The sequence below is a fragment of the Vidua macroura genome, chromosome 11 (assembly GCF_024509145.1).
Source record: "Vidua macroura isolate BioBank_ID:100142 chromosome 11, ASM2450914v1, whole genome shotgun sequence".
Classification (NCBI taxonomy): domain Eukaryota; kingdom Metazoa; phylum Chordata; class Aves; order Passeriformes; family Viduidae; genus Vidua; species Vidua macroura.
Window position 1 is genome coordinate 13675441 of NC_071581.1, and position 10375 is coordinate 13685815.

The 10375-nt window shown below is 46.4% G+C and overlaps 1 protein-coding gene across 3 annotated transcripts in view; it reads right to left on the reverse strand.

Annotated features, from left to right (window-relative positions):
- SLC12A4 (solute carrier family 12 member 4) overlaps positions 1-2393 on the reverse strand; it is a 46316-nt gene extending 43923 nt beyond the window's left edge. For 2 of the 3 annotated variants that reach the window (XR_008438771.1, XM_053987012.1), the window contains exon 1: positions 2203-2393. Coding sequence is in view for 1 of the 3 variants with exons in the window: in XM_053987012.1 (XP_053842987.1) it covers positions 2203-2344 (142 nt within the window). In the remaining 2 variants the exon portion in view is untranslated. Of the gene's footprint in view, positions 1-1451; positions 1741-2202 lie in introns of those variants that run through there. The other variant, XM_053987013.1, reaches the window with a different exon arrangement.
- Positions 2394-10375: the final 7982 nt, after the last annotated feature.

Consider the following 10375-nt stretch of genomic DNA (forward strand, 5'->3'; position numbering starts at 1 on the left):
AGGAATAACAAAAGATTGAGTCCAGATTCCCCTCTACAGAGCTACAAACCCAAGAAACCTAGGGAAAAACAGAAAAGGCTAGTGGGGAGACAGAAAAGGCTTGTCAGGACAGGTAGGCAAGACGCATATCTTTATACACACACCCTGAGGATATGAAACAATACTTAATTACTGTGAAAGTAAATTAAAAAATGGAAGGCAGTTAGAGTTCAAACAAAAACAGAACTAGCTACCATATATTAGTAGAGAAATTACTAGATATTCATCAGCTTTAAAATAGAGAGACTCAGCTAACTTCCAGCAGCATGGTTGTGCACTGCAGTTGGGACAGCAGCACGTTAGAGGCCACAGCCTGCCAGTGACTGATGGACTGTGACAGGAGCCGAGTGGCTACCCTGAAGTGTGTTGGTTGCACACATCCTATAGGCAGCCTCATACCCAAATAAGAAGTGGTTTGAGTTGGCCTTCCTTTATCCGCCATGGCTGCAGCTCCCACAAGCCACACTTACCAACCCATGGCCAAAGCTAGCTACTGGAAAAAGCATTCCATGAGGTGTCCACCCTGACCTGCCGAGACGGGTAAAAAACACCTGCTACTTTCATACACACAGGGACTATAAGGTAAGTAGCCTGAGAGTAAAACAGTCCTATTTTACAAAACAAATTAAAGGCCCTGCACAGCCTTTAGGGCTAGTGCCTCAAACTGTCTGTGGTAATAGACAGCTTGGGAAAAGCACCTCCCTTTCATCATCCTAAAACACCCACACTAGGCATGGAAAGAACGGGCATTGGGGCTATGTAAGCAACTTGGTCTTCTAAATCTAAAATTTCCTTGAAAATGATACAAAGAAGGAAAGAAACTCCCAATGCACACATATTGGAGATTGAAAAGCATATTCTCAGAGAAATGAGCAAGTTAACACGGCAGGAACTGAACTTTGCTCTTATGACAGTTGAGTATCACTCAGCAAAATAACCGTTGTCTTCCTTACGCACAGGCCTGAGCAGCGCAGGCTCCCTTTGGGGATTACTGTACATTCAGTAACATTTGCAGTCTGAGAAGTTTGACTGCACGGGCAAGGAAGATCAGGTCAGGTGTTTACTGCTTTTTCTTCTGTTGCCTAGAGTCACTCATGATTCACAGAGGGTAAGTCAGATTCACCAGATGAGCCCATGGGAAGATCCTCTTCCTAAAGGTTACAGAAAGCTAAACATAACCAAGGCAGAAAAAAAAAGGAACAGATTGCACAAAGAGCTAAAACAACCTTGTACCAGGACTACACTACTGCCCAAATCTAAGTGTCCTTCACATTCCCACTAGAAACACTCACTGTATTTAAAGTGATTTATAGCTAAAAGTCACAGCAAAACACCAAGACAGGCTGAGCACTGATACCAGCTGCCTAGTTAAAGAATGTACTTCTCACCACCCAAAATCCCCTCCTACTTACGTGATCTTCTTCAGTAATTGGAATAAATTAACCCCTAAGAAAAAGCAGCTCTGCCTGGCAGGAGCAGTTGAGAGAGCCAGACAGGCACAAAGCACTTGCTGTAGTATTCAAGGGCCCGGTTTGCGGAAGAGAGACCTTGCTGGGCAGCCGCGTTTTTTAAGATGATATAAACAAGTAAAGCAGACACCGTTAAATTCGGCTAGTTTAACTGAATTCTCTATCACCCGTTTATTTTGGCAGTGGAGCGCTAAAAACATCTGAGCCTATCTCCACGTACTCTTATCACCTCTGGAGAAGGCAGCTTGTGGAAGCACCGATAAGAGCTATACCCCGCTCCCCGCCGCACCCCGGGCTATCACCAAGCGGCTGGGGGGGGGGGGGGCGGAGGGAGCCCCGGGCTGGCTCCTGTGCGCTCCGGGGAACCCCGCGTCCAGGGCATCCCCGGGTGCGCCGGGCGGGCTGCGCTGCCACCGCCCGCCCCGGCCCGGCCCGGCGGGCTGACACGGGCGGCAGCGCTGCCCCGGCGCGCCGGGCTCCGCGTCCCGGCCGTGGCAACATCGGAGCCGCCGCCCGCCCGGAGCATCCGGGGGCTTCTCCCGCGGGCGCCGCACCCCGAGCAGCCCGGCAGCCACCGCCAGCGCCCCCGCCTTTGTCTGTGCCGCAGCCGGCGGCAGCGGGGCGGGGAGCCGGGCTCGCCCGAGCCCCCGGAGCGTGGGCACCGCCGCCCCCCGCCCCGGCCGTGCCCGCTCACCGTCGGAGCTGACGGTGTCGTAGGAGTCGCCGGGGGCGGGCGCCGCGGCCGGCTCCCGGTAGTCCACCCAGCTGAGCCCTTCTACGCTGTCGTACTCGGCGCGGGGCTTGTCCTCCACCGGCACCACGGTGAAGTGCGGCATGGCTGGCGGGGCGGAGAGGGCTCCCCGCGGCACCGCGGCGAGGCAGGCGGGACGCGGCGCGGAGCCGGCGGCGCATTCCTGCCCCGTGCGGTCACTTCCTCTCAGGAAACCGCGCTCCTCAACTCCACCCATTCCAGTGCGTGCGCCGGGGCGGTGCGGATCCCGCCGCCCCCGGGGCCGCCGGGCGAGCACCGGGCGCGGGGGCGGGGGTCGCTCCGCCGGGCGGCCGCGCTCAGCAGCGGGGGCGCGGAGGAGGGGCCGGAGGCGGCGAGGCCAGCGAGGGGAAGGGGGAGCCTTCCTCCCGCATTCATCGTGACAGGAGCCGGGCCCGGGGGCGGCGGGAGCGGGGCGGGGCGGGGCGAGCGCCCTCCGCCCGCCGCCCTCCCTTGCGGGCGCTGCCGGGCTGCCTCGGGGAGGAAACTTCCCTTCTGCCGTGGCCCGGGCTCCCTCCTCCTCCGCCGCCGCCGCCGCCGCCGCCGCCATTTGCTAGGCGGGAGCGATGCGCGGAGAGCGGCGGTGGGGATGGAGAGCCGGGTGGTCCCGGAACGCCCGGAGGGACAGGGTGGTGCGGGAAAGCATCAGCAAGTGAGCCGCGGGCAGGGGACCCGAGAGCCCCGCCGGGCCGGGCAGCGCGAGCACTTAATTAGGGGTATCACGGCTCCCAGCAGCCGGTTGCAGCCCGGCGTGGGGCTGGCGGAACAGGCGGAAGGCGCAGGGGTGTGCAGGGTGCCGGTGCCGGGCGATGTGCAGCTGTCCCCGCTTCCTGTGCCTGCGGTGGCAGCGCCGCGCTTTCCCTTGTGCTCGCTCTGGCAGCGACGTGGCAAGCGGAGCGAGCCCAGGGGAAACGGGGAACATGGCAGCGCTGAGGGCGTGCGGGGAGCGCGGGCAGGGCGCTGCCTGCGGAGATTTGCATGCGGGCCGGGGCCGAGGGTGTTGGTAGCTGTACGCAAAGCAGCCAGTTGCTAAGGCAGCAGACGATGGACTGTGGCCCTGCCGCTCAGACAGGGGCTGCGGAGCCGGGGGACACCATTGTTCGGTCCCACTCTGGAGGCGGAGCGGTGACATCCCCCCCGTAAAGCTCAGGGCACGCCAGCCACCCAACCTCTTCCCCTCGAGTGAGCAAAATTAGATATTGCCTTCACGTTTGTAGAAGCTGGCGCCAACAGTGGGTATCTTGGCCTTCATATCGTATATGGTAGCCTTCACATGAAGTTTAAACGTGAATTAGTAGTTGCTAATGCCATTTATTGTCTGCATTTGAAAGCTGGCCTTGATAGTAGAAGGACAGTAGAAGGATCATTAGAAAAAAAAAAAAACAAAAAAAAACTCTGGAAAACAATTTCTGTGTTTTACTGTGGATTGTCAATTCAAACTAATTCTGCAGATTTCTGTAGAGTAAAATATTCCCTAATCAAGAAATGGATGTACAGTGACAAGACATTCCAGCACAGATGTAAGATTTGTCTTTGGATCACACAGGAGTCACAGGAGGATACAAAGCTTAGAGCAGAGGAAGGGGCTAAGGCTGGACCAGGGAGCCACCTGGACCTTACCCCCAGCTTTCTGAACATGTCCTGCCTTTCTCACAAAGCACCCCCCAGGTCACTGAGAGGAAGAAAAAATTGTAATGAGCAGGAGAGAGACAAACGCGAGGGAGAATGCTTTGTTCATGAGAACTGACTAATAAGTCTACTTTTAATTAGTTGGGGTTTGAAATGAACATGAAGATCCATGCTGTGGAGCGACTGCTGCCAAGGGGGTACAGGTCTCTCAGTTCACTTAGCACAAGGTTGCTGGTGGACCACCTCTGGGGCAAGTCAGAGTAATTCCACCTCTTGGTATTGATCAGACAGGTGGAAAGACTTCTAAGACTCCTGTGCTTTCATATAACCTACATTTTACTTTTGACACTCAGCTCCGTTGGGGGACACAACAAGGATCTTCATGTGGCCGTGCGTATCTCTGTATGCCTTATCAGTTTTAGAGGAGATTGAAAAAAGAAAACAGAATTTCCTCTTTTGAAAACTCCTAGTTTCTTGAAGACTTAGGGTTAGATTGTTTTTTTTCCAGTAACCCTAAAATGAGCATGTTTGTAAATGTGGTCCCCTGAGATCTATGAAGTTTTACTAGGAATTTCTCTGATCAAGCAATAATTTTATTGCCCAAAGGAAAGTAGAACAACGGCCCAAAAAGTATCATTTTCTGGTGTACCCTCTATGGTTGAATTATGTTTCATTGGTGTTCGTTAAACGTTTGGCACAACAAGCTAAACCCCACCAAGAAAACAGGAAAATTAATTGATAGCGGACAAATAATTTTGTATAGAAAAGGGGCAAGATGCTAATTCACCATTCATCATGTTTCTTTGTGTTCAGTCTTCTTTCCTCTTTTCATCTTTATAAAGCTTTTGAGTGAAAGTGTCTGGTCTAAGTAAGCTGTCCTAGAAAAAGGAGGCAGGGACTGCCTCCTCCATTCACTTTGGAGAAATAAGTCTCCAAAGTTAATGTTTTTGAAGTCATGCTTGTTCAGGAAGAAGCATTAAAGTGGGTGCTTCCTTCTCATGGCACTTTAGAAAGCAGATGAGGCAAGGAGACACCACTCTTTAGGCACCAAAACTGCATCTGTGCCATCACAAAACATTTTAGTATCATAGAATCAGTGGTACTGAAATTGTAACCCATGAGCAGAAAAAGTTAAAAAAAAATTTAGACTCCTGCACGTATACCAGCAACTCCCTTCTCTGGAATGGAAGCTATATCCAAATACCTTAGGAGGGAATTGAGCCCTAGGAAACTATTCAAGTCTATTGATGCAAAAATATTTCTTTTGTGTAAGGACAAGGGTTCTTTACTGATTTGCAGAAAGACCGTATGTAGAGCTGAGAAATTGTCTACCCAGATCAATTTTGTTTAGCATCTGGTTTATAAGTGAACACAATTTCAACCTGGATGATTAATTTTATTTTTTTTTTTCTGATGATAATAAGTGACTGTTACTTGGAATGGTATGAGTGGCCATCATAAGCTCAGAAGTTATCTGATATGAATATGATGCTGCAATGAAACTGGATGATCTACAATACTACAGTATTTACCTGAAACAACATTACTATCTTTTCATTAAATAAAAGGGATTAAAATTACCTGGTTTTTACAAAGCTAAATAGAATTTTTAGGGATTATGGTTTCATATCAGTACAGACTGGTCAGTGAAGACAAAAAGCAGAGAAAATAATTTCCATTTTCTCTCTTTTTTTTTAATCTTTCTGCACACCCCACTCCAATATCAACAGAGAAAAACTGCACTTCTAAGAAAAAAGGCTGGTGGTTTCACAGAAAAAAAAAAAAAAAGTTCTGCTCTGCAGAATCTTATTAGATTCTTAGAAGGCTTACTAGAAGAGAAAAGTATTTTCTGTATTTTCAATAGTCTAGTTTACATTTACAGCATCAGTGAAATCAGCAGCCTAAAGATCAGCACATCCATCATCTCCCCTCTGATACACAACCAGGAACTGCTTTTAAATTGGTACTAACTACTAATCATGTAATCAAAGGCACAGTTCAGTTCTTCATCAGTAAGCCACTGGATGTTTGTGAACCACCTTAAGCAGGTAAAGCTTCCAGCTGAAAGGTCAGTGCCCCTCCACAGTAGAAAACTGTGTTTTCAACTCAAAGGCTCTGTGAGAAACTGTGAGTCCTCCAGAAGGGTAGTTTAGTCAACTGCTGTGGAGCCTGATAGAAATCCTCAGGGCAGGCAAGTGAGGTCAAGTTTGCCTTGAACACTTCTTCCTGCAGGTGCCCACCTCTGAAGCACTAAAAGGGAGCTTGGCTTTCAGAGCCCGGCGTGAGACAGGGACTGCACACATCCCCAGCTGCCAGACAGGCTGGGCTCCCGTGTGCAGGGGGTTTCATCCCTTCCCTGGCAGGCAGCCCTCGGAGGTTCCCCCAGGAGAGAATTACCATCAGGATTTGTTAGCCCTTCCAAGGGTTCAGCCCTCACAAGGGACATGGTGCACATGAAGGCCGTGGTGCAGGAGCTCTGGAGCATTGTTAACTTCCAGACTTGCAACGTGATGTTAACCTCAATCAAACAACAAAAAAGCATCATCATTTCAATTCCTTCTCAAAGCAAGTGATTTCTCATTTGTTTAAAGGATAGACACAGCATCTGAAACTCTGTTTGAGAACAGCTTTTCTTATCTTTTATTCTTCCCAAATTTCATGGAGAAATATCTAATTTTAAGTAGTTTCTTTTTTTCTAACTAGGAAGATCAAGGCCAAACGAAAAGTATCATCTGTAGAAATAAATCATTACATTGCAATTCTGATTTTTTTTTTTAATTCATCTCTAAAATTATGTTGCCCCTAACACAGCAGGGAATCTGTAACTGTTATTTATAGGTTCAGAAGATTTTTCCCACTAGAGTGGAACGTGGGTGACAAATGGCCAAGAGCTGACCATCAGAAATAAAATAACAAAACAAAATTCACCTCTGCCAAGGCACAGTTTCCCAGGACATCAGGCTTGGCAGGAATTCTGCCAGTTCATGGCCAGCATTTCACCAGAGTGAACTTTGGTTTTCAGCACATTCCTGCTTTTCCACATGCGAGGATCACACCAGCCTTGTGGACAAAGCAGGCTGGAACTGCCAACCTGGCTGTGAAGGTTTGTCACTCATAAAGAGCAGGATCCAGTGCCCATGGCAAGGACAGGCAGTGGCTGGAAGAGATCCTTTGGAGAGGACCACGACAGGAACATCCATGTGATAAATGCTTGTAGGAGATGCAATGTGCAATCCTCCACAGGCCATTTCCAGGAGAAAAGTAAGGCAAGGAAAGGCCACACTGTAACAAGACAGAAGCTCTTCTGCTAAAAACAACTGGAAATTTTGCTATTCTGCTAGAAAACATATCACAGCTTAAACATTAAAAGACCACAAGAGGACACTATAGTGCCACTTACCTTCAAAGTTTATTTACTTTAAGGAACTTCTGCTTCACTTGTAAAATTATTTATAACTGTATTTGATGCACAGAATAGCCATTTCTACAAAGAAACTTTGTAGAAAATTCATCTTTAGAAACGGAAAAGTTGCTTAGTCTTTGAGGTACCATTTCTTTCCTACTCACCCAGGTTCTGCACATTCAAATAAGAACAACTATATCAAGGTTTTCTACAACAAACTTGTTAAACATGGCAGTAATTTTCAGTGTAGAATTAAGATGGTGGAAAAAATACTGCTCTGTGGATCAATTTTCAGATCAGTTACATTTTTAGCATGGGTAGATTTGTCATGGTCTATTTATTTTTTAATAAAGGGCTCAGAGAGGAAACTGAGCCCAGGCCTGGACAAGATTCTTGAGATGCTGAGTTTATCTACAGGAGGAAACTCAGAAAGATTAATCCACATCCAAAGCTGTATTAAACTTTTTTTCAAATATTTGTATTCCAGACTAAAGGGAGCTTCTTTTGATTTGTGTGATGAAACTTGTATTAGCTTCAGTTTTAATCTCACTTAGTTTGATCTTTATTTTCTTTCTCAGCAGCAACCCTCAGGGGAACTTGAATTCTTGTTTCCTGGGCTTTATATTTTCCTTTAATTGCAGAACTGACAAAAGAAATGTTTTATAAAAACAGATAGACCAGGTGCTGAGAAAGGGATTCAGAGGAAAATATCCATTATACAGAGGAAAGAATCATCTTAATGGAGTTTAAAAAACAGTCTGGGGAGAAGCAACAGCAAAAGAGCAGAATTAAGTGTCTCTCATTTGAGTTCTGATTGTTAGGGCCAAAGCCTTAATTAGAAGCAGCAACATTTTTCCGTTGTAAGATAAATGCTGAGCTTTGTTTACTTAGCTTGTTTGGTTTTTTTTCCCTCCACTATTTGTTGTCTCATGACAGAGAAGCAACTGAACCAAGTCAAATACCTCTCTGAGGTCAGAGTTTTTGGAAAGAGGGTTTTGTTGTTGCTTTTGTTTGCAAAAAAATAAAAATGTCATAATGCAGTTATAAATAAACATAAAGGTTAGTGAGGAGCTTTTTCCATTTCTCTGGTGTCAGAAGATTTTAAAAAAAGATACTTATAATAGCATCAAATAACCATTCCCATGTCAAGTTGTTGTTCTGTGTAGATGTAAGGCTTCTAGGTAAGATAGCAAGGCAAAAAATGAAGACCAGATTAACAAAGGAAGAAAAAAAAAGAAGAAAATGATAATTCTTGAACCACTGAACCAAGCCTTCCAGAACAGTCCAAGTAGGGTTATCCAGGATCACAGTCTGTCCTGGAGACGGTTCAGAAGATCAACTAAAATACTGCTCTTGGTCTGCAAATTAAATCCAACAAATCTTAAGAGCAAATAAAAGTCACTATTAGTGGGAAGAATCTTCTGGTTATTTAATTCCTTTGCAGTTTAAACATGTTATGTTTTCAGAATTCGAAGCAATTTGATAATTTCCTTATGTATAAATCCAGAAAGAGCAAACAGAACTGCTGCTTTCAATAGCAAATGGAAGAAATCCAAGTTGTTGCAGTCTCACTCTGCTTTTTCACTCCTCCCCTCCCTGAACAATGAGCATGGTGAACCCAATCACTGACACCATCAGCAGGAAACTCATCCCTTGAAGGAGGAAAAGTTTTCTGCAAGACCAGCTCGCTGAACCAGCTTAGACAAACACCAGTGCTGTCTCCAGACAACCTGCAACCAAGGACAGAGCAGTGCAGCAGCCACAGCTGGCTCTGGCATGAGCTGCTGGGCACTGCTCCTCACCCCACAGCAGGACGGGATGCAACAGCTGGCTTGGCAAAGTTGGTTCTGTGGTACAGATGCCCACTGAACCTTAGGTGTAAAATCAAAGTTAATGAGCTCACATGCATATAGGTGGTTAGACTTAATGCACAATGTTTGCTGACCTTGAAACAGAAATATGCTGGCATGTTGCTTGAGCAACTCAATGACAGGCAAGAAAGAACATAGGTGTTAAGCAGAGCTGAGTAGTTTGTATCCGATGTAAAACATGCAGGAGTCCTTCCATGGCCCAGACAAGTCACCTGCTGGGTGGAAGTTTGGTACAGGGCCTGAACTACTCAGATTTTAGGTGACAGAACTGTCACGTGTGTCAGACCAGCAGCAGACTTTGGAGGTTTGGTTTCTAGCATCACCACTTGCCCGGATGAGACAGCTCAGAACTGAAGTTATTTATTTCTGTGGATGCTACAGTCCATTAGTCAGGAAAAGGATAGTACTGGGGGAAGGGCCCTGGCACCAACCTTTGAGAACCAAATCAATAGTCTGCATTAATATTATGCCTGTAGTTCTTGGCTGCTCATATCACATATGTTAAAGTATGAGCCTTTGATTGTTTAAGATGCCTTCAACTTTGGGTCTTTTGAAAATCAGCCTAAGGTGATAGATTTTGAGATTTACAGAAATATTAATAAATATTTTCAGAATTCATGTTAGCACAACTCATTATTTAGAAGAGGTAAGTCATGACTTGCATTCTTTCGTTTGGCAGCCAGCAGAGCTTATTACAGTTTGTATCTCTGGTATATCTGGTACATCACTGATACCAGCAGCCATAATAGAACCTGTCAGCTGAACTTGAATGCCTTTGAATTACCAATGCAAATGGCTGTTATTAATTGGGGCAGGGCAAAGGCATTCAATTGCAGCATGAATCATCCTCCCATTGGGAAGCAGAAAACAGAGTACAATCATTTTATGCTTGAGTTCTTACAAATGCAGAGTTGTGAATTCTACAAGTTGCTGTCAGGGCTGGAGGCATTAGCACCAGAGTGAAGGGTCACTAGTCTGAGAGCAGTCACAGCTGTATCTTACATGATTTTACTTTAGAAATTAATTTCTAATAAGATGCCTCCCTACCATGCTTCAAGTTGTGTGGTTTTGATTGTTTAAGAAAAATAAATTAGCTGCATCTATTAAATAAGCTAGATAACATGGATAATCAGTGCACAAGATTTCATCTGTTGATTTTGCCTTCTGATTTTGTTTCACACAAGCAGCTTAACTG